The sequence below is a fragment of the Crotalus tigris genome, unplaced genomic scaffold (genome assembly GCF_016545835.1).
Source record: "Crotalus tigris isolate CLP2741 ecotype Arizona unplaced genomic scaffold, ASM1654583v1 scf7180000018420.1175843, whole genome shotgun sequence".
In the NCBI taxonomy this organism is placed as follows: domain Eukaryota; kingdom Metazoa; phylum Chordata; class Lepidosauria; order Squamata; family Viperidae; genus Crotalus; species Crotalus tigris.
In genome coordinates this window covers 520168-547843 of record NW_024096994.1, presented here as the reverse complement: position 1 = coordinate 547843, position 27676 = coordinate 520168, and the positions used below count along the sequence as shown (strand labels likewise).

The window sequence follows — 27676 nt, the reverse complement described above, 5'->3', positions numbered from 1 at the left end:
AAAAAGAAAAATATAATAAATAGCATAAAAAGATTGTTTGCTTTTAAGCCTTGCTCTTTATCTATTTCTCTTTAACCACATTTTGATCTCAGATTACTTAGGTGCCTCCTTCTTAGCAGAGTTCTGTTGTGAAGGAACTAAGAAAAAGTACTGAGTTTTGGAAAAAGCGAACTTCTCTTTCTCTAGATTTTTCTCATGGTTAGTTAATACTATCCAACAGGTCTTGAGCCAGCAGAAAACTACTAGCAGAAAATCTGTTGTTTCCACTGGTGATCTTTATCTGTTACATACGCAAGGATGTTACAATACAAGCATTTAACAGTGAACATTAAGAACAGGCTGGGTGGATTCCCCCAGCTTTGTTTCTTTGCCTTCTCACTAAATAGACAGCTGGAAAAAAAATCCACCAATCATTCTTCTACATGCGAGAGGCAACTGGGCTTGGGGAAGGAGAGGAGTTTGACAACTTTAACAATCTTTCAAAACTTGTTCTGGTTTTGCAGTTGTTTTTTTATTGATGCACTCAAAAGAAGCTCCTGTCATGGTTCAGACAGATGAAACTCTTCAAAAGAACTTCAAGGCATTGTTTACCTTAAAGAATCTTTTATTCAAGAAATATAGTATTGGCACTACATAGTTGAAACCAAAAACTAAATTCCTCTCCCCTGGGTACAGTGTAACAAAGCACAATTCCCTCCTCCAATAAACAGTCATAAATCACATTCCCCAATTAGCTTGAAGCTTGGGCTTTCTCCCCAGCTCCAGCCACCAAAACTCTATCAACTCAGGGCCCAATGACCTTGGGTTTCCATGGCTGAGTTAATATTGTTATGACTAGCTCAACTCTCATCCACATTCCCCCTCCCAGCATCAACTAACTCTAACAGCAATAGAGGAAAAATGGCTGCATTTCCATCTGTTATCAAAGCAAGAACATCTGATGTCAGCAGCGTTGACAGCTCCATTATAATTGGGCTCCTTTTAAATATAGGCTTAACATGCTCCAGAAAAGTATCAACATCATCTTCAAAATCAGTCTTAAAAATGGCTGACAGGCACAGGTGGGGTTCATTGTGAAGGAGCAAGGAGAGAATCTCTGCTCTTTCTGTTTCATCAGGCAACTGCCACTGTTGTTTAAGCTAATCTAGGCTTCCAACCTGAAAGAATAATGCCCAGAGACTACTTGGAAGGGATATATATCCTTGTACTAATCTAAAATGGCCAATGGAAGCCATGCCGATCTCATACCAAGGGTAACTGAGGAATGGCTGACACAGTACATTTGCTGATATCCAAGGGAAAGCCTATGCTGGCATAAGGGGAAAACACCAAATTAACAATGGTAGAGCTATGGATGATTTAAGGCGGCCTCAAGTATGGGCTGGTGAAGGAAATGTCATGAGGACACAGCCACAACAAGTTGGTAGGTGTTTGTACCACAGTTAGTTGCATGTAAAGAAAGGTTTTCAGTTTATTACTGTGTAAAAGGGCAACGTTTAGCTTCTCTGCCCAGTCTTAGAAGAGGATTGCTAAATATCTTTACCCTATTCTTCCTTGGTCCCTGTCTTGTTTTGAACTAACAGTAAGCATGTAAAACATGACTGTCCCTTATTTCTTAACATTTCTATCAGCATTTCTTAACTTCGGCAACTTTAAGAGAAGTGGATTTCAACTCCCTACCAACTATGCTGGTTGGGAAATTTTGAATGTTGAAGTTCACCTATCTTAAAGTTGCCAAGGTTGAGAATTGCTAATTATTTGCAAAATAATCCAACTCACACCATGTTTTTTTTTAAAAAAATATGTTGACATTATTTATAGAAAACAGATATTTAACCAAAACCACCTTCCAAATATCACATATTGCCTTATCTATAATGTCTCTTGACTCAGTTAAAGAGTTAAAATGAGAAATATGTGGAAAGAGAGAAAGAATTGAGACAAACATATTCAAAAATTTAGATATATTGTGCTCGCAGCATGCTATTTAATGTTATTTTTTACTGCAAGTTCTAGAAAATCCTTATTCAAAAATTCAGAGACTATTGGATCAATGCTTCTTTTGCTAAGGAATGATTTATCTTAACTCCCATTGCAGTCCATAAACCTGTCATTTTGAGTATGTTGTTGTAACCTCCTGTTTTTAATGGAATGTGCTGAGGATCAAATTGAGGGCTGACCATTTTTAAGGCTGAGTCAAGGACAAAGATAATGTATTGCTTTATTTCTTGCCAGAATAGGGCAAGGATAGGACAACGTCATAACGTATCAATTAAAGGAAATCCAGGTGCAGCCTATCTCCAGCAAGATCTATAAGTTCAGGATGATATTGGTCAAAGGTCCAGTGAACACGCAAGGCAATTATTTCAAATTATGAATAATATAGGTCCAATGAGAATTAGATTAAAATAGAATTCCACTGCAATGAAGAATGTATAATCCAGCATCAGCACTATTCTACTTAAGCTGTGGAAAGATTTGTTCAGCACTCTATATAGGGTTGGTTAAGTTTATTAATTTCAAGATGGAGAAAGCATCAGGAATTTCCAATGCAATCTGAACCTCAGGGCCAAGTTTAGCACCAGAGCTCAAATACTGCCAGATTGCTAAAGGTAAGCTAAATTCCAATTTAAAATCCAATTGTATCTAAGACAATTGCCTCCTATTATGTATTTCTCCAAACTGGTGTTTTCTGCAGAAGTTTTGATCTTGCTCCTAATTTTATACTGTGGTGATTTGTCCTAATAAGGGTGTATCTTTCTCTGGCAAGTATTTTCATTCCCAAGAAATCTACACAATACCTCTTTGATACCAACTCCAATCTATTCTACCCTGAAGTTAAAAGCAAAAGAAGATAGAATTCGTAAAAATTAAAGTATCACTAATTCCAGTGAAATTCATTTAAGCACATATTTAACTGTTTTGGATAATACCAATGGGTTATAACAGTGCATAAGTATCTTGGATCATTATTTCATGCCAGAAAACCTCAAAACCTGCATTAGAAAAGAAACCGTATCAGAAGGCTTGCCTTTGCCATATATTTCAGTCTTCTTTCTTTGTGCAGTGTCTCCCGAGTAATCTACTGCTGTGAAAATAGTCAGGTTCTCACAACATCAGCATTTTGATTTGATGAGATCAGGTAGAAGCAGTTGCTGTTTTGTTTAGTTTTCTCTATCCAGTAAAGTAGCAAGGGAAATAATAAAAGAATACAAAACACAGAAAGGTATTATCTTAATTGCAAGATCACCTGATACATTTCCCTAGTGAGAGATTCCTTTCCAAAGAATAGCACTTTCTTAAAGGCAACATAACCGATTGCCTCAAACTTGCAGTGCAGCCAAAAATATCAGACTTCTGGTCAGTGCAGGTCCTGGAAAACTGTATTTTCTGATTCCATTATAGCTACTCTGAATAAAGACTATCTGGCCCTGCCAAAGATGAAACCATTCCCACAGACCCCCTCCCTCAATCCTCCAACACTTCTAGTATGTATTTGCTGACTTGACAGAAGGTAGAAAGTTCACATTTATTGAGTTCATCTGTGCTTTCAAATTGTTTGGGCTTTGCTTTCTTCTCCTTGGAAATCAGGTTCATTCATACATGGTCATCCTGGTTAAAGTCACAGCAGTTGCTGTACAGTAATATAATACACTACATTTTTTACTTTCAAAATGTGGTTACCGGTAGTTTTTCTGCAGCTTATCTTGCTAGGTAAACCTATAGTCCTGCAAAACACTTAACCTGGTTTTCTGGGTTTGTTGAGTAAACTAACCAAGTGGACTTGATTCACTTAGGGTTCTAAGACACAAAAAAGTGTCTTAGCATGTGGAGTATACAGCCCTGCTACATCTTTTAATCAATGCAGCTAAATGTATTGTATGAATGAAGTCACCAAATAGAAGGGGGAAAAAAACCATATATACAGTACACCAAGTGCAATGTATTTTTTAAAGTAATGTTCTGTCCCATTGGATTGGAATGGGAAGCCTGTTGTGAGATTTAAAAGATTTGGAAGCCTACTTTTAGGCTGGGAATTATGGGGAGTCAAAGCTATTCACATCTGCAAGGCACTAGATTTTGAAAGGTTACAATTATGTAATGTAAAAGTTCCACTTCTGTTCTTGATTTAATGCCCAATATAATTGCCTTCATGTATGACATTATCAGAAATCTCATTAGGTAGAATTCCTTAATCGTTCCAACTCTGGCAAAATCTTAAATGACTAACACTGCAGATGTAACAATTGTTATGGGAAAATAGGCCACCCTATCTTTAAGTGGAATGAAAATCTAGCTTTGTGAAGATAAATAATGAAAACAGATAACTATATCTCAGATTCTTAAGAAATAATGTATGCATGCTCCTACTTTAATAACTTAAAGTATATAAGCATTTAAGCCTTAGAAGAGACATCTCATGCAGTTCAATAGCAGAACCGTATTTAGACATCCACTTCCACGTATATACAAATCTATATATTGTATAGTAGATATAACAGAGTGACATAAAAACTCCATACACTAATTAAAAAGCTCAGGAGATTAGGGAAATCTGAACTGCAATAAAAAATGAAGATTCTATTTTATTTTAATTATAACACTAGTGTACACAGCTCATGACAGAGATCCATTGTGTTCATATATCATACTTAACCTGATTAAAGTCATAGCAGTTACTATACAGTGCTATTACTAGTAGTTAGAACTATATAATGGGAAAATATTAAATGATAGCCACATTTTGAAATAATCCATTATTTCATAATATATAAAGTAGTCACAAACATGATTTTATATATTTATTTTTTATTGTATTGCACAAAGTATCTACGCAATTCAGGGACATCACAATATTCCCTGAAAACCAATTGCTCTAGCACAACCTTTTCTGAGCATTGTAACTAGTCGGTGCTTCCTTCTAAAATGTAAAAGAATCCATCACACAATTTTAGACATTTGTCAATATTAATAACTGAAAGGACAAAGTTAAAAGATCAAAATATGGATTTTATGTGAATGCACACAAATATACAGTTTATACTCAGATTCTCAGAAAAAGGAAAGAAACAACAGTTCTCTGGTGCAATCACAAGAGTTTCTGTTTGTAGAAGTTGTTAAAAGTGTAATGTGCATAGAAACAGATTTCAGCTCATAAAATAATGCAGTTTTAACTTCACTTTATTTCTTCAGATTGTCTACTACTGAAAATGTATTGGCATAAGAGCTTGCCCAGGAATTGCCCTTAACTTCAGTGGCACCAGTTTGTATTGGCTACACATTCTTAATAGTTGAACAGAAAAAGCCATTCCCATTTCAGCTTAGAACTACACATTAACTCTAAACAATAACAGTGCAGCCAGAATGAAAAACATTGCTAATATAATAACAACAACAATAGTTATAGTAGTACTAGTAAAAAGAATTTCATCATTCTGGGGAGTTACAAATAATTTTGAACTAATTATTATTACTTTACTTCATAAAACCTCTGCCTAGCATACATGGAATCTTTGAGAATCAAACACTTTCTGATTTTCAGAATAAGTTCAAATATTACATTGACATCTCTTGTTTTAATGAAATATTTTAATACAGCTGAAAATAGTGTCATTAAAATATGTACTCATTTGAAAACATTTGCCATGCTAAAAAATATGTAAAAAAATAGTTTAAAGTCATTTGTTTTTAGAAAACATGTCAATTGCAAAAAGAACCAATTTTTATATACAAACAAAAGGCACAATCCATCCGAGGGTAAGCCTATCTCTTTTCCATTTATTCTCAATAGCTGAGATATTTAAATATTTACTTATTTTTCTCATTCAAATGAGTTGAGGCTTGACACCTTTTTATTAATAAGCAAAAACATTGGGAGACGACTGCAAAAATCAGTATGCATTAGATTACAACTTTAATCGCTTGACATTGGATGGATGGTGTCTGTACATTTCAAATATATTTCTTTGAAGAAAACTGAGATGGCACAAAGCAGCAAGTTCTATGATTTGTTTTTGTCCATTACACTCAGTACTTCATCCAAAAGTGAGGGTCCGAGGTCAAGCTGCAAAGAAAGGAGGGGTTCTGCCAGGTCTGAAAGAGGATCGTCTGATTTAGGCTGCATCTTGGTTTGATCACATGACAGATGAGGGTTGTCAAGGAACTCCTCTGTTTGCCATTTGGTATATTGTTCTGAATGGCTAGTTGAATGGCTGTCTGTTCCATTAGTATAATATGATGCTGGCGCTTTCTGCTTCCATGTGATGTCATCTCTGTATATTTTCCCATTCTCCAAGTGTTTGCTCTTCTCCTGCAACTTTTCTTCCATTACCGGCTCACAACTATGCCTGGGATTCCTCAGGGGTCCCAACGAGTCCCGCTTTGAATTAAATGTCACTGGTGACAACAAGGGCAACATAAGGGCTTGAGAACCACCGATGGCAGGAAGCGATATGGCATTTTTAAGGACGGGAGAAGGAGTTTCAATAAACACTGAGTCAGAAGTGCTGTTTGCCCTTAGGAATTCATTGCATCCTTCATATTGGCTGGCTGCTGTTTCTCCCTCGTTTCCAGGTAGAAGCTCATAATTTCCTTTCAGAAAAGAGATGTCTCCAAACACATCATGTTGTCCTTCTTTCCCAATGTGAATTGTGTGGCGGAAGTCACCCAAAGGTGGACTGATCATATCAGGAGACAAAATGTCCCTCAACTTGAATTTCTTTCCTTTCTTATTATTGTCAGCTTTCAAGTAGATGGGTGTCTTGGCTGGCATCTTTTGACAATATGAGGAAAGAGAAGACTTTGTCTTCCTTGTTAAAAAAAAGGCGGGTTCAAAATACTCTAGGTGTACAAATTCTTTTTCTCCAACAACTCCTTTATGTATAGTATAAATCTATGTTACATTATTGATAGCAGCATCATTTATAAAAACATTCATATAACTGCCACTGATTCTGTCTCACAAACAAATTTTGGAAGCTGGGTTGTTTTTACGTATAGTATGTTTCTTCAAGGTGACTGAGGCAGCTAGAATGCTGTGTTGTTTTCTCTCCCAACCCTGTAAAATAAAACAAAAAACAAAAAAGCTTAGTATTTACTCTCTATAATGTATTCAATCTCTATTGCCGAAACAATAAATGGTACTTTTAATAGTTCTGGCATGATTAGCTCTGTGAAATAGCTTTTCTTCGTTAAGCAAGATAAAAAAAATCTAACTAAGAGCTAACTAGCCTTTTTTTTCTAACTTGGGTCCCTGGACATAGTTGCCAAACATAAATATCTTAATAGATTTACTATTTTGGATTCTCATTTTTCTTCTTCTACCATGAAATGGAATTCTTATGTTTAGTGCTCATACCTAAGGACACATTCGATTTAAACATCTTGCCAAAAAGGACCTTCATGTTTGTTAGTCTTTGAAACACAAAATTGAAATATGTTTCTATTTGAGGTTTTAAAGGTCAAAACTAAAATTGCTTAAACAAATGCCAACAAATCTTTTGACTCATCCAGATTATTAGTTCAAATAGGGTCTAACTTCTTATTTGTATAATCTGGCAAATTCTCTTTCAAGTACTATTTCATGCAGAGAGTTTAATGAGTTGGGGTGGCTGTCCTGGTTTGTGTGGAATATATGTGTATGCATATCAACATACAGATGCAGAAAACTCAGGCTGCAAGTGGAGATTAAATATAAATATTAAAATCATAATCTTAGTATTAAAACTGTAGTTTCAAACCTTGTTGACATGTTTTGTTCCTATACAAATTTGCTTTTAGCAGCTGGCTTCCAATTTTAGGGCAAAACAGTTTAACAAAATGAAACCGTGATTAAATTATCAGTTAAAAGCCACCCATTGAAATCTAGACTTGTTATAGTAACCAGTTGAATAATAGTTTCCTCAGCAAACAAGTAGATGTAAAAAGATGGGAAAGCAGATTTCAATCAAGGATTCAAATTAACTTACTATTCTGAATTTAACATATTTCATAAAGAAGACACACACTAAGTAATGGTTATTCTAATACATACAAAAGTATAAGCAGCTCTTCCCATAATAAAATGAAGTAAAGGGAGGCACATAAAAAAAGAAATAAAAAATTACCAGAAATATACAAAAATGTAGTCCAATTATATAACAATAGAAAAGGAAATAACTGAATATTCTAAATCAGAAATCCTTAAATTTCACAACACTACAATCCTATAAAATTAAAATATGATTCTTCAAAATTCTCAGAAAGTTGCTCTTAACCAAATATATAGTAATTAACTCATTTTCAAATATTAGAAGCATAAGAAAGAAAAATATGCTGAAACTAAGAGTAACCTACCATGGGGAAAAGGAAAAAAATGTAACTTCGTAGGATTGAGTGAAGCCAACTGCTTTCAAGAAGGAACTGTATTGTGAAAAGCAAGGGGAAAAAAATATTCCCAACAATTAAATGAGGAAAAGATCCAAATAGCTTTCACAACAAGTTATCATGATAACCAGAGAGAGGATGAAAGCCTTGAGCAATGAGATAGAGGCCTGCACAATGACTGAATACAGGCTTTTATCTTCAAGCAAGAAAGAATAAGAAAAGATATGTAAATCAAGAATGTCAATAAACAGAGGAATATAACCAGAAAACGGAAATGAGCGCTCTTTTAAGAGAAATCACAGGAAAATATACCCAAATAAGTAGAGCAGGAATGCTCTCAAGAGTAAGGATGATCTGACAGAAGAAATGAGATTAAAGAAAAGCAGAAATTGGAGCTCAGGAACAGATAAATACGTACATGTACTGAAAATGCAAATAGGAGATTAAGGAGGAATGCAACAAAAAATTAGATAAGATTATGGAGGATAAGGTTATTTCTGTAACAACAAAGACTGGAACAGTTAGGCAATAGTTTTTCTAGTAGTAATATGTGAAAGACAAACACTGAAAAATAAGAGAAGAAATAGAAATGTCTTTAAATTATGAATTTGAAGTCAAATTCTGAAAATAACGAACTTTAAGAGGAATCAATCAATCATGCAAAGAGCCTTCATGATATATTCAAGATTGCTTGAATTGGTTTGTTAAGGTTTGTTAAGAGTAGGCCTACACTCTTCATGTTCTCAGATCTGATTATTATTCCTAAAAAGCAGTTAAAAAAAAATCATGGTTGTTTTTTCTGTCCTTGCTTCCCACAAGGATAAAAAAAATCCAAAATATACCACAGATATTATTTCAACTCTTGAAAAAAGTTGGATGGTAATCCCTATTGAAAATGGAAGGAATCATAATTTGTGGCTCTCTGGCTTCTGTAACTTCAAGCTGAAAAATGTGCAACGCTGGCTGTGGAATTCTGGGAGTTGAAGTCCACATGCCTTAAAATTGTCAAGTTTGGGAAACACTGCTCTAATCTAAAAACAACAACAATTATTTTTCAATGGGTAAGAACAAAGTTATGCTTCCACTGTTTCCTGTGAGGATTTATTTTATTGTTTTCAAAAATGTTTTAAAATCATACTCTATGCCAGTGATGGCGAACCTTTTAGAGACAGAGTGCCCAAACTGCAACCCAAAACCTACTTAGGTATCGTTGGGTGCTGGGTGGGCTTGGCCTATTGGGTGGGTGTGGTCCATTGGCTGGGCGTGGCCAGTTAGTTGGGCATGATCCATTGGGTGGGCGTGTCTGCCGTGGTAACGGCAGACTGGGTGGGACTAAAAAGTTCAATCAATCAATTCCAACTGCGAGATCTTTTTTTTCCCGCGAGAAGTTGAAATCGATTGATTGAACGGGGGTTTTTTTGCACACGGTGGCGGAGACCTAAAGCGAAAAGGTTTTATAAAACCCAGCCGAAGGCCTAGGACTGGGGTGACAGCGCGCGTGCCCACAGAGAGGGCTTTGCGTGCCACCTGTGGCATGCGTGCCATAGGTTCGCCACCACGGCTCTATGCTAAATTTTCTGCAATTTAAGTGGTAGGCAGCACTCCACATAGATTACTACCCGATTGCTTGCAGCCTTGGGTAAAAAAAATCAAATAGCTGATCAAAAATACCTAAATCATATACTTATTTAAGGGACAACAGTTTAGAATCAAAATTATGTCCATATTCTAATTCATTTTGATTTTTACAAATCATTTATAGGGTAAAGAAATAGATCTCTGGGGTTTCTAGAGATATTGGGAATAAAAATCTTTCTAATAAAATACATAAATGTATTTAGAAGCAGTAAAAATATCCTACCATGGTTCTACCTGTAAATGCTCAGAATTTGAACACAACAGCTTAAAGCAGGGGTGTCAAACTGCCAGCCCGCGGGCCAGATGCATTACAAGGAAACCGCGCCCACCCCATTGCCGGCAATGGGGAAAAAGCTTCGAAACGTTGCACATCACATGACATCGCAGGTTTGACATGTCTGGCTTAAAGTATACCACAGGATCCAATCTGGGTCGGACACTGGGACCAGATGTTTAGTCTTCCGAGTTTTTGGAGTCGTACTGGAGCCCATCCTCAGGGAACTTCTCAGGAACTGAAAACATGGAAAACTAAATCTCTGGTTCCGGTGACCGACCCAATTATGATCCTGCAAAATTATCCTGCTACATATATTTGCCTCCATTCTTAAGTATAACACAATCCACATATCTCTTCTCCTGAAGATGCCTCTCTGAGCCCTCAAAATAAGTGTCTGGAAAAATATGTATGCATTTAAATGTGTGCATTTAATAAGCATTTAATTTAAGAGCCAAGGTGACACAGTGGTTAGAATGCAGTATTGCAGGCTAACTCTGCCCATAGCCAAGAGTTCGATCTGACTGGCTCAAGGATGACTCAGCCTTCCATCCTTCCGAAGTCAGTAAAATGAGAAGCCAGATTGTTGGGAGCAATATGCTGACACCATAAACTGCTCGGAGAATGCTGTAAAGCAGTGCTTTTCAACCCATGGCATATGTCTCACTGGTGGTACTTGAGCACCTGGTTGTATGCATATGACGGGTTGAAAAACACTGTAAAAAAAAGTGTAAAAGAAAGTGTTAAGTGTAGAGAGAAATGAGCTAAAGTGGCTGCAGCGCTGCACAGGCCTGTGGGAAAGTCAGCTGGAGCTGCGGTATTGTCGGGGCTCTGCTGAGCACCCAGGATTGGTGCATGGCTCCAACTGATTGGCGTGTGGCTCCAGCTGATTGGCGCTTCCAGGAGCAGTGCGCAGCCTGGGGGAAAGAAGTCAGCTGGAGCTGCACCGAAGAGAAAAGGAGGAGGAGGGGGGATAAAGGAGAGGATATAAAAGGAGGAGGTTTTGGCAGGAAAGGAAGAGAAAAAAAAGACAATGGGGAAAGAGAAGGGGACGGAGGAGAGGCTTCTTTGAGACAAGCAGAGGGAGAAAAGGGGATAGAACAGTGCAGAGGTTAACAGGCAGAAGTTTCCCATTAAAAGTGTGGTAAGTTGGTGTACAGATAGTCCTCAACCTATGACCACAATTGAACCCAAAATTTATATTGCTAAGTGAGAAATTTGTTTAATGAGTTTTGTCCCATTTTATGACTTTTCTTGCCACATTTGTTAAGTGAATCACTGCAGTTCTTAAATTAGTAACGCGTTGGTTAAGTGAATCTGGTTTCCCCATTGACTTTGCTTGTCAGAAGGTCATAAAAGTGATCACATGACCCTGAAACATTACAACCATCATAAATATGAATCAGTTGCCAAGCATCCAAATGTAAATCATGTGACTCTGGGGATGCTGCAATTGTCATAAGTATGAAAAATGGTCATAAGTCATTTTTTTCAGTGCTGTTGTAACAGTCACTAAGTGAACTGTTGTAAGTCAAGGGCTACCTGTACTTTATCACTTTTTTCCCTTTTTTTCTGGTAATCAAGTTTCTGACATCTTAGGCAACTAGTGGTACTCAAATATTGCCATATCCTCAAAATGGTACAATTGGTGAAAAGGTTGAAAAGCACTATGGAGCAGTATATAAGTCTAAGTGCTATTGCTATTTAATTTAACAAATCAACTGTTTGTGACAGATTGACTTATGGGAAAAACTCACCTTTTGTCTTTATAATGTTGCAAAGTTTGTGTCATAGCAGTAGAGGGTAGATCTGAAAGAGAAGAAAAGGCAAAATTGAAATAATACTATATCAGTGATGGCGAACCTTTTAGAGACCGAGTGCCCAAACTGCAACCCAAAACCCACTTATGCGTCGTCGAGTGCTGGGTGGGCGTGGCCCATTGGTGGGGTGTGGCCCATTGGCGGGGCGGGGCTGCAGTGGTAACGGCAGACTGGGTGGGACTAAAAAGTTCAATCAATCAATTCCAACTTTGCAAAATCTTTTTTTTTCCGCGAGAAGTTGAAATTGACTGATTGAACCTTTTTTTTTTTTTTTGCACACGGCAGCGGAGGCCTAAAGCAAAAAGGTTTTATAAAACCCAGCTGAAGGACTAGGACTGGGGCGACAGCGCACGTGCCCACAGAGAGGGCTCTGAGTGCTGCCTCTGGCACCCGTGCCATAGGTTCACCACCACTGCTATATATGATAAACATGTATTTTTAAAATATACATGTCCCTTTTATATTTTTATAATCCTCTCCTGTCTCTTCAGTGCTTCTTCCATTGACTTATTTCAAATCATTTCATGTGAACCAATGACAGGTTTTATACAACAATATGAACATTAATTATCTTATAGATTATGTAAGATTCACTAACTAATTAGGAGAAAATTTCATTTGAAATAATGAAATCAGTTATGAAGTCCACGCTTACAAAACTATAATGACAATGACAATTTAGAATACAGCTAGATAATAAAAGCTACGTTACTCATTGTTTAGATTTACACAATTCTTTTCCAAGTTTGCAACAGAATGTGGAAATTTAGAAATAAGGCAAGCACCTAAAAAGAAAAGACTTTAACTATTAGTGTGATCTAGGTAAGTTTGAAGTTAGTCATGTTGACCATTTAAAAATATTTATGGTATTCTCAGTTTGTAAATTTCAGTTACATCTGTGGTATTTATTTTAAAATAGCTATGCTTAGACTAACTTTCCTTAAATCTCACTTTGAATGTCTTTTATTGTAATCAATAGGCTTGAACCTTTATTTCATTAATGAAACCATCTGCGTGGGGAGAGTTGCAAGCATTATTTTAAATAAGTAGTTGAACTGGCATGTCTTTGTCTGTGTCTTTTTCTCTATCTCAAGTGAAACAGACAAGCAGTCATTAGAAAGGAAGATTACATGTATAAATATTTAATGTTTTTATTCTTCATTTAAAAAAAACAACCAATTTCTTTTTAATATTTAGATATTAAAATTATAGAGAATATGAGCATTGCAGCCTCAAGAATTTTTTGCCATATAATCCAAATATGTAAGACTAGAGAATATATCAATAAATAAAATTTATGAATTATAAATAACCTAGTTTACACTTGGATTTTCTTTTGCTCGAGTCCCCATATATGATTTGTGAGCTGCTATTCAACCTACTGTGGGAAATTTACAAGTTTGTTGATGGATTTAAGGTAAACATGAGCAGAAATTGGTATAAATGTTATGAAACTGGAATGGTGAGAGTTGAACTTTTTCAGTAGGCTTGTGAGTTTTTCCATTTACCCATTACAAATTGGATAGGCCTGAAAATTATGGCTTTGCAGAGTTTCCTTGCCCAACATCAATAGTTATTCTTCAAATGTTATGAGATTAGTATAAATGTTTGTGTAATAGCTGCCAGGAAAGAACACTAGTACTGTAAGACTATTGTGGGAAACTGTGTGCATATAAATCTGAGAAACCTGTACAAATAATAGCTGGTGCAAAAAAGCATGAAACCAGTTTTATATCTTCAAAAATGCAAGAAATAACATCACAGTAGATTCAAAATATTGCACTGAATTACTGAAAAGACAGGCAAGAAAATACATGCAAACCATTATCTTTAAGCTAGTTTATTGCTTATATTTTACATAAGGCAATGTTTACTCTGTATATTAGCCTTGGAGATTTAATTCAGTAATCCCACCTCTGCATGCCACATGTATCTGCACTGATCTATGTTAGCCTTTGTAGCACAGAATTGCCTTTAAAAATCCAAATATAGCAGTTATATGTGTGTGTCTCTCTGTGTTTGTGTATGTGTGTCCAATATGTCAAAATATGACATGATGATCACAATTAAAAAAACATAGTAAGAAAGCAAAATGAGCAAAAATCCACAAATTTGCATGGTAGTATATAAAAATTCACTGGTAGTATTAATTTTAAATTCTCCATAGCAAAGATAACTTATTACCATAATTAAACAAGGGATGCCAAATATGAGTTGACCAATTGTTAAGTAAAGGATTCTTCAAAATATTTTGTTGAATTGTTAATTTTGCTGGTAATATTTTCTGTGCTTTAAATACAATTTATCCCTTAATGATAGATGATGTACTTTACTTTTCCATTATTTTTCAACAGTAAATTTGGCAATTTACACAAAGCCCATTGTGCCATATTGACGGTAATCCAAATGGTTCATTAGCATTAATGGATTTCATGAAGCTATACATTTTCCCTTTCATCAAAACCTTTGATCAAATTTTGGTTAATCAAGAGAATTAACTAAATGGAAATTGTCACCATAGATGCCAATATGTACTAATGTTATAACATATTCAACGTTAATCCAGAAAGACCTTGATAAATATAAGAGATATTTGAGTGGTTGTAGTATCATCTATGAATTCCTGAATATTTTGCCAAAATATATTTGAAGAGAATTTTGTATCATAAAGACTTTCAATCTCAATCACTAATAACAAATCTCAAATTCTCTTTCTGTACCATTTATAGACTTTTTAAAAAGCTTGTTACTTTCATTTAAATTTTGGGAATAATAGTAAAGACATTTCAAAAACTATGAACAATCTTAATTGATAAGCTTTCATAAATTTAAGAAGAAACAGCAATACAATCTTACATAATCTGACCGGGTTGGAACCTGTGATTAAGTCTTTGGCAAAATGAATTTAATAAGGTTAGGTTTCTCATCAATAATAAAATCTCTTAATCTATGTTTCCATTCCTTCAACACTGCACATTTTAGTTAAAATTCATCTACATATTTAAACTGTGGGTGATTATAGAATGAGAGGAGAAAAGGCTAAAAATATTTTTGACCTTTTCCCAACTTTTAATATAGGTTTTTTATACTGTCCATTATCAAATCGATAATATTGTTCTAACAGAAAGAGTTCAACTTGTACTAACTCAGTGAACATATTTTGAGTTCTGAATACCGTATATATAAAAGTATCACATTATTTCAAATTTAAAAAACCAATTTGTTTTTTAAAAACAACTCTGTAAACAAATTCTTTGCAATGTAAAATATCAAATAATATAAAGTGAATTGGATGCACTTGAAAAAGGAACTGCATTTTAGGAAATGAATAGAACAGAACAGAACAGAATAGAATAGCTATTCTATCTACTACTTATGAAAATGAAGATAAAAATTAAATTTTGTTTTAAATGCTGCCAAACCTGTTTATAGTTCTTAAACAGCTAAATCCAACTACACTAAATACATCTTTGAAATTCTTTGTCAATGTTGACTATGAAAGTTATTCATCTGAGTCATATTTTTATAGTTTGGATGGAAAATGCAATAGTCATTTGCAATCACACTACATTAATTTTTTAATGAAAATCATGGAGCTTCTTATTCATTTTAATAATCCCTGTTAACATTTCTATAATGAGATGAAACAAATTGGAGGGATATCCTTGTTTAGTAACCAAATTTATTTATTTATTTTTTAAAAAATCTGCTCTATTAATCTTTACTGCTTATGCCAAAGTTTAGCAAAAAAATTATGTCCGAATTTCCATTTTAAACTTTTCTGAAGAACATAATGTTCATATAGCACAATATACCCAAACGACAAAAGGACACTTTTTGTTAGGCATTGTTTATTACTGATCCTTACATGTGTTGGAAAATTGCTATAGATAATTTCCAGTTTAGTTTGCCCAGCACACTCCCAATCAATTCCCACATCCAGATTACAGCAAGTGTACATGCCACACAGTACAGGTAGCATAAATACAGCTTGATGTTTATTAAATATCAGTAAACACCAAATACTGTATGCATAATAATACTGTGGGAATTAGCATCAACAAATGGAGTGGCCGTGGTTTATTCCAGGTTTAATCTTTTTTATGTACATAATGGCAGCAAAATAGAGATGGAATATATAGGACAGTAGGAATTCCTGCTCTATTTTGCATCATTAAAGAAACAATTTGATGGGTGGGGATGATGCATCCAACAATAGGTTGTATGGATGAATCACAGAAGGGCTGATTCAACATTCTCATGGTTGGGTGCCGCTTGGCAACTCCATCTATGTTAATCTTTTATATAATTAAAGGTTAATACCCTAAATATCCCAAGTAAACCCTTTCTTCTGATTTCCATGCCTGTAATGAGCATTGCCACACAACTCATTCTTTTTTTGCCCAACTGTGAAGGAATTTTGCAGATCACAAGCTTCTATGCAAAGAACAGCGCATCTATAAAAATATAAATAAAATATAGGCATCCGATTCTGTTTTTTTCGTGAATGATAACTTTCGAAACCAATTTAATGAGAATTAGTCAAAATGGAGGAAAAGCTGCTCAAGCTTTCAGTTTTTCCAAATTCGAGATTATATACAAACTAAGAAAAAGAAACAAAAATGTTTTTAAAATATAGATTCACTGAGTTCTGCAGTTTGAGACATGTAAATCAGTCTCAAACTGCAGTATATAAGTACCAATTAGTACTGTAAGGATTCATTAGTGGTAGGTGTTGTTGGAGGAGTAAGTCACGCCTATGATTCAAAGGGAAACAATAGTAGCTACTTTCCTTTTACTTTCCACCCCCTGCCCATTCTGAGACACAGTGGATATTGAATCTTTGATCGGGCTTTGGCTCTCAGTGAAATAGGTAAGTTCTTGGCTTAGCAGAGAGCAGCAATAAACTTTATATTAGGAAATTTCCACAAGTACACTTTCAAAAAGGGATACTTGTGGGAATTCTACCATGCAATTTCCGGAATCTTTCAATAAGCACTCACTAAATCTGAGAACAGTTTGCAAGAGCACAGTTGCTTGACAGAATAGCTGTTGAAATACAGCACATCACAAGGGATTTCTAAATTAAGTATATGCTGTGATGTAACAATACGAGGTGGCATTTTGATGAATTTGTTCCATGTGTTTCACGAGTTGTCTTCTTGAATCTGAGAAACCTGCTTCTATTTTGGTTCAGCCTGTCTATGAAGAGACTCTACATTTGGGAAGGCAGGTCAAAGGAGCAGAATTCCAGTTCAAGCGTGATTTGAAATATAATCAGGAAATATCCAGTGACCTTGAATGAGTTTAAATATGCAGGATTGGATGGGCTGCACTTAGGTTACAGACCGTTTGGCAGAATCTTTAGTATTCTCTTTGAGAAATTTTGCAGAACAGGAGAAAAACCAAATGACTTGGAAAAGAGCAAATGTTGCTATCTTGAAAAGGGAGGGAATGGAGAACTAAGGAACTACTGGATTTGTCAAGGCCAGTCTTGCAGACTAAATCTTAATTTATAATTCCAATAGAGGTAATGAAAATGCTGTGGATACACTATCGATGTTAGACAAAGTACATGTCTGCCTTCCAAGGTAGACCAAATTTGGAAACTAAAGATGTATATAAGCTAATACAACTTTTATTATAACGCTACAGTAACAGAATCTTGCAAGCTGAGATGCACTTCTCCCCTCCCCTCCTTCCCTTTATCTTCTTGAGAACTAGGGAGGGCCTTGCCTGAGATGCTGTCTCAAATTACATTTTGTCTGGGACTCAGATTTTTTTTTTTTTAAATCTAACCTTGCTATGTTGCATCTCTTTCTCTTCTTCCTCAAGGTTATTCTTTTTAACCATTACAGCAATCTATGATTTTGTGTTCAATGCTTTTGAAATACAAGGGCTGGATTAAAAAGTATTTGCTCACAGTTTTTCACCAGACTGGAATATAATATGAACTGCAGGACCAAGATAGTTAAAAGAACTTATTAACAATATGGACAAAGAGATGGAGGAAATGCTTATCATATTTGTAGATGACACAAGTTTAGGTGGGATAGATAATGTTGTAGAACAGTGTTTCTTAAACTTTTTTCTCTCTCTCAAGACACTTTCTACCTATAAAAATTATAAAGGGCTCCATAAGAGATTTGATATGAATTATATTTATTGATATTTATCATACTAAAAATTAAAATTGATGCATTTGCTCTGCTATTTCTTCTTATGATTGTTTGAAGTGATTTAAACATTGTATTATTTTTTAACATAGGCTGGCAAACTATTTTGCTCTTGCAGATCCCTAAGAGTGTCTTGGGGGACCGTGAAGGATCCTAGGACCACACTTTAAGAAACAGTGTTCTAGAACAATGTTTCTCAACCTTGGCAAGTTTAATCTTCTATGTTTGCTGTGGAATTCTGGGAGTTGAAGCACAGGAATTTTAAAGTTGCCAAAGCTGAGAACACTGTTCTGGAAGAGAGAAAATTCAAAAATATATTGATAAGTTAAAGAAGTGAACTGAAATAATAGAGTAAAAGCCAATAATCAGGAGTAGTTTGGTAGCACTTTTTCAAACTAACACATTTTACTCAAAGATCTTATAGAAGATCCAGTCTGAAAACTATCTCTTAATATCTGGCTGGAGAGAGTACCTGTGAAAAGAATTTTTGAATTATATTTGATCACACATTGTATATGAGTCAGCCTATATCATGGATGAACTTTCCCCCAAGAATAAAATAAATTATGTACTATAAACATAATGCTAATTATAGGACTTAATAATATATTATATCCTATTCTGGATATTATACTTTAAGAAGCATTCAGAGAAATTGAAACAAGCACAAAGAGGGCCAATGAGAATGATAAACAGACCAGAAACTAATTCTTATGAGCAAAGATAACTATACTTAGTGAATTTAAAAGGAAATGACAGTACTTTTCAAATATCTGTGGTTTTGGAAGGCTGAGAAAAATGGCCAAATTCTGTTTTAGTTATGTGTAAAGAACACATAGTAATAATATTCAATTGCAGAAATGCTAGGAAAATCTTCCTATCAGTAAGTTAAATTCCATAATGGAACTGATTTTAATTACACTGATTTTAATTTTAGTTTTCATTGTACTACCCTTTTTCCCAACATTTATTTTACAGTTAATCCTCGACTCATAACCAGATACTTAGCAACCTATCAAAGTTATAACAGATGACAAAAAAACCTACCTATCTCCAGGATTCAAAGTTCCAACATCTGCCCCACTGGATATGTGACCACATTTTGGGCATTCGGCAATTGGGCCACATTTATGGCCTTTTGCAGTATCCCAGTCATGTGGCCGTGATTTATATTTTTTTGAGAAACTGGCTTCCGGCAAAAAAAAAAAAAAAAAAAGCCCCTTAGTAAACAATGGGTTCACTTAATGACAATGGTAAAAAAAGGACATAAAATCAGGAATGGTCATTTGGTGACTCACTTTAATACCATCGTGACATATAACCGCGATTGCAAGCTCAGTTATGATCGTAAGTCGAGGGCTAGCTATATTGCTTAAGCTATTGACCACTTCTATGGGGCAGAAAACAGATAAATAAAATAAGAAATGATGTGTCCCCCTTTGCTGAAAGTATAGAAGTTGGATTGCCAGAAATGCTGCAGCTGACATCCCTTCAATGAAGTGGCAGACTGGACTCAATAGCCCAGTCAGCCCCTTCCAAGTGTGATCAAGCAAACAGAAAGGTTTAACATGTAAAAAAAATAAATGCATTAAACCTTAGTCCAGTGGTTCTCAACCTGTGGGTCAGGACCCCAGTTGGGGTCGAACGACCATTTCACGGGGGTCGCCAAACAACCCATTTTTTTCCCCCTTTTCCTTAGCTGTGCTACTCCCTTTTATTCTATTGGCTTTTAAAAGCCAATAGAATAGACTCTCTTGAATAGAGTCTAATTCTATTGGCTTTCAAAAGCCAATAGGAATTGTCCAGGCTGTCTCTGCCCTGCTGAGCCGGCCAAAAGTCCCATTCTGCAAACGGTGCTGCACCAGTTGAGTAGTCTTCGACTTACAACGGTTGAGTAGTCCTCGACTTACGACCGGTTGGGGGTCGCGGCATTAAAAAGGTTGAGAACCACTGCCTTAGTCATATGAAGGAGCTCAGCATTTAAGCTTGCTTCACTATCTCTTTTTATAGTTATATTTACTGTCGCCAAACAATCCCTCAATGATGCAATTAGAGCTGTTTTATTTTCTACTGACATTTTCCTGTCACTGTGTGAAAGGCAAGTTCTAAGTGGCAGTGACATTTTACAATCTTATGTCTAGCTTTCACCTTTGGCTAGGATGAGACACAAAGGAAGAGCAGCAAGAAGCATTTCTAGATTCCTCCTCTTTTAATCCTTCTTGAGGCCATCTGAGCATTGTCCATTGCAAGCTATTACCTTAGATTCTGCCTACTAGAACAGAAAAAGACTGACTCCATCTTATGCAGCACTGCGCATGGCTTTAGTGGGAAGAAGAATCCGAGAAATTGACAAGGCTCATAAATCTACAAGGCAACACTTACTTTGTATTTCTTTGTTTTTTAATATGGTCCAAATATCTGTTTACCTAAGAAACATCATGGGAATCTCTGATTGCTATTCTGAAGTCCTGTCCTCAGGGGTTGCCTTTTTAAAGTCAAGTTTATTATTATTTATTAAAGTTATTATTTATCAGATTTATTAGCTGTCCATCTTTAAAATGAGTTATATTTGGAATTGTGTTTAACATTAGGTTTTTCAATAATAGCCAGTGACTTGCTATTGGAAGAAATAAATCAATTTTATGTATAAACAGGATGTTTTATGAAATTAGTGGATGTTTGTGAACTGTATAGTTTTGAGTCATGTATTTGTATAAAATGTAGCATAGGAACTGAAGAGCTCTTATATATCAGCATTCCTTTTAAAAATATGGATTACAAAGACATTCATTTAGAAACACATCCCAATGAATTCAGTTGAAATTATTTTCAAGTAAGTGAACTTAGAATTTATTGTAAGTAAACAAACTCTCCACAATCACAGCACCCAAACTGTCTACCAAAATTATACCTTCTTATTAACTTTTATCCAACTGATATAATTACTGTGGTAGAGCAATATTACTTGCAATAGGCGTTTGATGATCCGTTTGCTGTATCAGCAAACATTTTAATTTGTATTCACGGATCATATCACATATTATACTGATCATATTACATCATTATAGGTAATCCTTGATTATAATTGTTCATTTAATGACAGTTCAAAATTATGAAGCCTCAGAATGATGTATGACTCATCCTTAAGTTACAGCATGATTGCAATTGGATACATGGCAACCAACTTGCATTTATGAGAGTTGCAGTGTTTTGCTGCCATATGATCATGATTTGCAACCTTCCCAGTTGACTTCTGGCAAGCAAAATTAATTGGGGGAAGCCGGATTTGCTTAACACAAGCTTGATTCAATTAACAACCATGTGATTTGCTTAACAACCTTGATAAAAATGGTTGTAAAATTAGGTCTGGACACATGACGACTTATTCAATGATTGCACTGATTAATTATTAACAAATTTGGTCCCAACTGTGGTCATATGTCAAGAACTATTCATACGTGTTTTTTTTTTCATATTTAGCAAGCCAGTTTTGTCTAATGGTTTAGGCCCCAAGTTAGAAATCTGGAGACTTTGAGTTCTAGTCTAGCCTTAGGCATGAAAGCTGGCTGGGTGATTTTAGGCCATTCTTTCAGCCCACAATATCAGGCTGAGTGACAAGACTTAGTTGCAACTAATGATCAACAGTTGATCTGGAAAAAGTGAACCCTGCATTTGCGAGAAAGTGCTAGGGAGAAAAAAAACCCCTTCACTATTCATTATTTATATTGTTTTTTTATATACCGTATATGCCGCCGTATTAGGCGACCCGGCGTATAAGACAACTCCCGTCTTTATAGCCGGGCCGCATTCCTAGAACGTCGTCTTATACGCCGGAAACTACCAGTATTTCCGGCGTATAAGATGACTCGGCGTATAAGACGACCGTCTTTGGCGCCGATTTCAGCGCTCGCGGAAGTCGTCTTATACGCCGGCATTTACGGTACTCTGCCTGGTTATTTGTATAAGCATGTTATTGAAACATGTTTAAAAAATCAATACACAAACACACCTCTGAATGTCTATGTTCTTTAATTATGTATTTATTTATTTCATTTCTATAACTGTCCATCTCTCTTAACAAGTGACTCTGTACTTCATAAATATTGGGTGACATGGGAAAAATAATTTAATCTTTAAAATGGTAAACTGTTTTAAGGCAGTGGTTCTCAACCTGTGGTCCGTGGACCCCTGGGGAGCCACGATGTTGTCACAGGGGGTCTGCAAAGACTTGAAGAAATGTTATGATTTAAATCTTGCGTTAAGTCTTAGGGGGATCCCTGGCCAAGGTCCATAGCCACAAGAGATATTTAAAGGGGGTCCATGATGAAGAAAATGTTGAGAATCTTTCAGTTGAGATCCAACTGATCTAAAACATGGCATTAACCTTGTTAATTGTTCAGTGCCAGGAAAGAGTTTTTCCTAGGATTGTCAACATTCTCTTGGATATTGACCTCCACTGCCCATCATGGCTTTGGTCAATCAAGGTTTTCACCTACTGTTTTTTTAATAAGATGGAGAAGTTATAGACTGAATTACCAGTCTGGATATCATATGTGCAATATATGTTTTACCCACCCTAGCAGTAAGAATAGTACTGGTCAGTTTTGCATGTTTTGATCTCTATGTGACAAGAGCAATCCTAATCCAGTTCTATTTCAAAGAGGTTTACCAGTCTGATGTAGAAATGTGATAAATACAAAACTATGCTAAGGTTGCAAAGCCTTCTAGGAGGGAGTGTTCTTTTGTTTCTGGTTTCTTAAACATATCTTTTTTTTTTTTTAAGAGGATTAATCATGCCTGGAAGACATGCAGAGCTATGCAAAGCTCTGACTATCTGATCTGATGCTCCCTCTACAAAGGGAGCGATGAAGGAGGAGAGCCTGCAGCAAAGAGGAAATGACAAAAGGTGGGGAAGGGGATTTACAAGTCCCAAGCAAGGCTGAGAAAGGGAAAGAATAGGGTGAGTTGTGATTGTTACCCTCAGTAATACAGAGCAGTGGTTCTTAACCTTTTTGAAAGAATTGCCCCCTTGAGCCAATGAGGAAGTTGTCATCGCCCCCCTCCCCCAACATAACCTCTCAATCACAACATAGGAAATAATTCTTCAATTTATGCAAACACTTTTTTTGTTTTCTTTAAAATTGTCATCAGGACATATGATGCAAATAATTTATTTCCAGTCTTTTCCTCATATCTCAACTGTGTGAAAAATTTTGATGCCACCCTTCACTTTATTCCCAAACTTCGTGATACATGTATTTCATTTTATCTTATTTATTCAAGATACTTAAATGTAATGACCACTGAAAACAAAATTCAATTGCAAGAAAGTGAAATGCCTGGACATTTAATGATTGAATTACAAGTGAAATTTAAGATGCAAAAAGAAATATAAAAAGGGCATAAGAACAAACTGCAATGCAGGAACTAAGAATTTCAAGATGAAAACGCTGAAACTAAATTAAGAAAGTCTCAAAGTATATATAGTCACGCACACTGTAAAAAAGGATTAAAAAGACACAAAGAAAATATAATATCGAACTGGAGTGTACACTAAAAAAGTACAACACAAAGAGGCACACAAAACAGCATGCAATGTTTCTAAAGAAGCGCTCCCCCCTCCATCACCGCCCATTCTGGCTAATGGCGCACCACTGTATGGGTAGAGCAGGGGTAAGCAGCCCAAAACACTCAAAGAGCCACTTAGACCCGTTTCCCACCGAAAACAAAACACTGGGAGCCGCAAAACCCTTTTGACATCTAAAATGAAGATAACACTGCATATATCCTTTTTTACCTTTATTATATATATATCTTCAGTGTTATCTTCATTTTAGATGTCAAAAGGGTCTCTCTCTCTCTCCCCCTCCCTCCCTCTTTCTGCCCTTGGTCTGCCAGTCCTCTTCTCCCACTCAGTGTGTGTGTGTGTGTGTGTGTGTGTGTGTGTGTGTGTGAGAGAGAGAGAGAGAGAGAGAGAGAGAGAGAGGCACTTGCGCTTCCTATCTCTCTCTTTTCCATCTTTCTTTTTCTCTTTCTCCTCTCCCTCTCTCTCTTTCCTCTCCCTCCCTCCCCCCTTCTTTCTCCAGGTGAGGAGAGAGAGAGAGAGAGAGAGAACACGAAAAGCAGAGGGTGCCAAAGGGGTGGGGAGGGGGGGCAGGAGGCAGTTGAAGACCCACTATCGCCGCTAAAGGCACCCAGCTCTGCTGCCCACCAGGCCTGCGGGGATGCCCCAGCTCATGGTCATGTTGGCAGGCCGTCCCATGCACCACTGGTGTCCCCGGGCTCAAGTCGGGGCCACAGGGCATTTGCAGAATGCCCTGCCCATCGGCTGCATCGCCAAGCCTCCCCTTGCACTGCCAGCATCCCCAGGCTTAAGTCGCAGGCATCCACAGAACGCCCCCCATCAGCTGCATCGCCAAACCTCCCACGCCACTGGCATCCTCGGTTGGAACTGGGGCAACAATCCACCTCCTGCCAGGACCAACACTGGAGTCTCCCATGTTGCCGGTAGGTCCATTGTGCTGGAGGAGCTGGGGCCACTCCGCATCACGCAGTGCTCCCGTGATCTGTGACCCACCAGCATTACCCAGGGAGAGATGCCCCTGCCAACCCCCGCCCAGCCAGGACTGCCACCCAGGGGGCAACAGGAGGAAGAAGGGGAGGAGGAGGAGGGCAAGGAAGCCGGCGCCGGGCCCCAGGAGGAGGCGCTCCCGTGGGTCTGGCCAGGGCTCTTCTGCTCTTCTGTTGCTGGTTGGAAAATGCCTCCTCCTCCCTTTCTCTCCCCCCCCCCAATCTTCTGCTCACCTCACATTCTTCGCCGACAAAGCAGCCGGGACTCCGGCATGCCTTCCCAGGCAGCTGGGCCAACGGTCCCACAGCTGGGGATCACAGCGGCTGCTCTCCCTCGGGGCCGCAGCTTGCAGGAAAGCTGGCCAGCTCAGCTGAGGCTCTGGTGGGCTGCTCCCAGCAGGGATCCCAGGGCTTTCCCACGCAGTTCCACGGCCACATACACCTCGGATGGGGCCAGCCAGGGAAAGGGACTTCCTGGCTGCACTTCTCCCAGGGGGTGGGGCACCTGGGCGCAGGGCCAATCAGGAGCCCTGCGAGGGGGCAAATCCACATGAGAGAGAGAGAGAGAGAGAGAGAGAGAGAGAGAGAAGCACCTCTCTCTGTCTCTCTCTGCAAATGGCGGAGGAGGCTCGGAGCTGCAGGGGAAGGCTCCAAAGTGTCTCCAAAACTTCTCTCTGCATCGCCCCCATATCACCCCCTTTTTGTTCCTTTGCCCCCGCATTGCCCCTTTTCGTTCCATCGCCACCCTGAAAAATGAAATTGCCCCCTTGGGGGCGATATCACCCAGGTTAAGAACCACTGATATAGAGTGTAGGGTAGAGTGCCAGAAGAAACTGACAGCCTACTCATTTTAAGAGAAGCTGATTTGAAGCAGGGAACTACCTCTCCCTCCTCCCCTCCCCGACCCCGGACTGGCAAATGAGAGAGGATGCCTCTCTCATCAAACTTTCTGAATTTAGGCAAAATAAGCAAATTCATACTTCCTACTAAAATATAGTTTTTAACATTACTGAGAGATTGCTTATTTTATAAAATTCCTATCGTTTATTTTATCAAGTTATAAAATACTATCATTGTGTTATTTGCTTTATATATTAAATTTTATTAAAAAGGCCCAAACCTGACTGTAGTTACATCATTTGTTTTATTCATTGCACAAATCTGTGTTATTTTAAGGGAACTTGATATTGCAGAACATTCTAATACATGTGAAACTCTTCTTTTTCTTACCAAAAGACCATTATTACTTCTCCTACTAATAACACAAAATTTTATTCCCCTGACTTTTCCTATAGCCAGATAAATTTGTTAAGAAAGCTGTGGAAGAATTAAAATGAGGATCTAACTTGAGCTCAAGAAAAGGTGGATAGAAATCTAACAAAGAAACATATAAATGTTCCCTCCTAAAACACAGCAATTCAAAATACTAAACATAAACTAACTTATTTTTCCAGCATAATTTTAGCTATTTGTCCTCAAGATTAATTTTTAACGGTTAAATAAGACATTACAATTTGGCTGGTATTACACATTGCTTTCAGTAATATGGTTTGCTAAATGACCTACATTAACTGGATTTATGCAACATGTTAAGCTAAAATTATTTCTTTCCTAAACCTTAATGGCTGGCTTCACTCACCCATAAACCAAAATATTAGCATTGTGTGTGAATGCAGCTTATAATCATTGGTAATTTCTCAATGTGAGTCTAAACTGCTGACTTCCAGATATTATTGAAGCAGAAGGATGACAAGATGCAAAACAGCAGAATACGTACTGAGATATTACAAATTAAAAGTGTGATTTGGTCCAGAAGAAGGAAGCTTTTTACTTTGGTCAGTACTCAAAACAGAAAATAAAATTTAAAAAATGCACAGTTAAAACTATAGGCAATCTTCATTTAAAATGGTAATTGGGACCAGCAACTCTGTCGCTAAGTGATACAGTCATAAAGCATGATGTTACATGACCTTGCCAACTTACAATGGCAACTGCAGCAGTCCCAGTTGCTGTTGGTAGGTGAATCCTATGCAGTTGCAGCATCCTGCAATTATGTGATCTTGCCATTTGCAACCTCATGCCAGCTTCCACCACTGATTTTGCTTCTCAGAAACCAACAGCGAAGGTCACAAACGGTGATCATTTGACCACAGGATACTGCAACTGTTATCACTGTGAGTTGGTTGCCAGGTATCTGAACTGCAATCACATGACTACGAGGATGCTGCAACAGCCATAACTATGAGAAAAGCCGGAAGTTCCTCTTGTTCAATGCTGTTGTAACTTTGAACAGTCGCTGAATGAGGACTACCTATAAAGACAAAATTTAATGACAAATGCTAAAATTGTCTAACTATTAAAAGCTTAGCAAAAGATAAGCTTCTTTAGTTTTCCTAACCACTGAAAGTAGAGAGTCCAATGAAACTCCCTCAGAAGCATGTGTTATGCCTGGAAAAAAGTCAGCAGGAAGATGGACCAGAAAAATGGGCATGTTTTTAAAAAATTAGATCTTAACAGCCAAATAAGAACTTAAAAGAGAGGTAGTCCCTTAGTCAGTCAGGCCCTAAGCTGTTCAAGGGCTTTAACACTCAGTACAAAGAACTTAAATTGCTCTTGGTAAGTAATTAACAACCTGCATCATATTATCAGAGGAAGGGAGGCAAATGACAAAATGAGCATTATGGCATTGTGACCTTTTTGTATGTGCGCTGTGACATTGCACAGATATACATAAGGGTAGAGTTTGCATTGTGACATTGCAGTTCATTTAATCATCCTGAAAAAAAGGATTCTGCAGATGCCTCTGCAATATGATCGTATGCTTTGTACTGATT

The 27676-nt window shown here is 37.0% G+C and overlaps 2 protein-coding genes across 5 annotated transcripts in view; one reads left to right on the top strand and one right to left on the bottom strand.

Moving 5' to 3' along the window:
• Positions 1–27676, top strand: part of NLRC4 (NLR family CARD domain containing 4) — a 142704-nt gene that overhangs the window by 97753 nt on the left and 17275 nt on the right. The gene's annotated exons all lie outside the window — the stretch shown is intronic.
• Positions 4993–27676, bottom strand: part of CDC42EP3 (CDC42 effector protein 3) — a 41544-nt gene continuing 18860 nt past the window's right edge. For 2 of the 4 annotated variants that reach the window (XM_039352343.1, XM_039352344.1), the window contains exons 2-4: positions 12034–12085; positions 8335–8400; positions 4993–7057 (exon numbers count right to left, since the gene is read on the bottom strand). In XM_039352343.1, the coding sequence (XP_039208277.1) occupies positions 6002–6772 (771 nt within the window). In that variant the 5' untranslated portion in view covers positions 6773–7057; positions 8335–8400; positions 12034–12085 and the 3' untranslated portion in view covers positions 4993–6001. The remainder of the gene's footprint in view (positions 7058–8334; positions 8401–12033; positions 12086–27676) is intronic. The other 2 variants (XM_039352341.1, XM_039352342.1) reach the window with 1 other exon arrangement.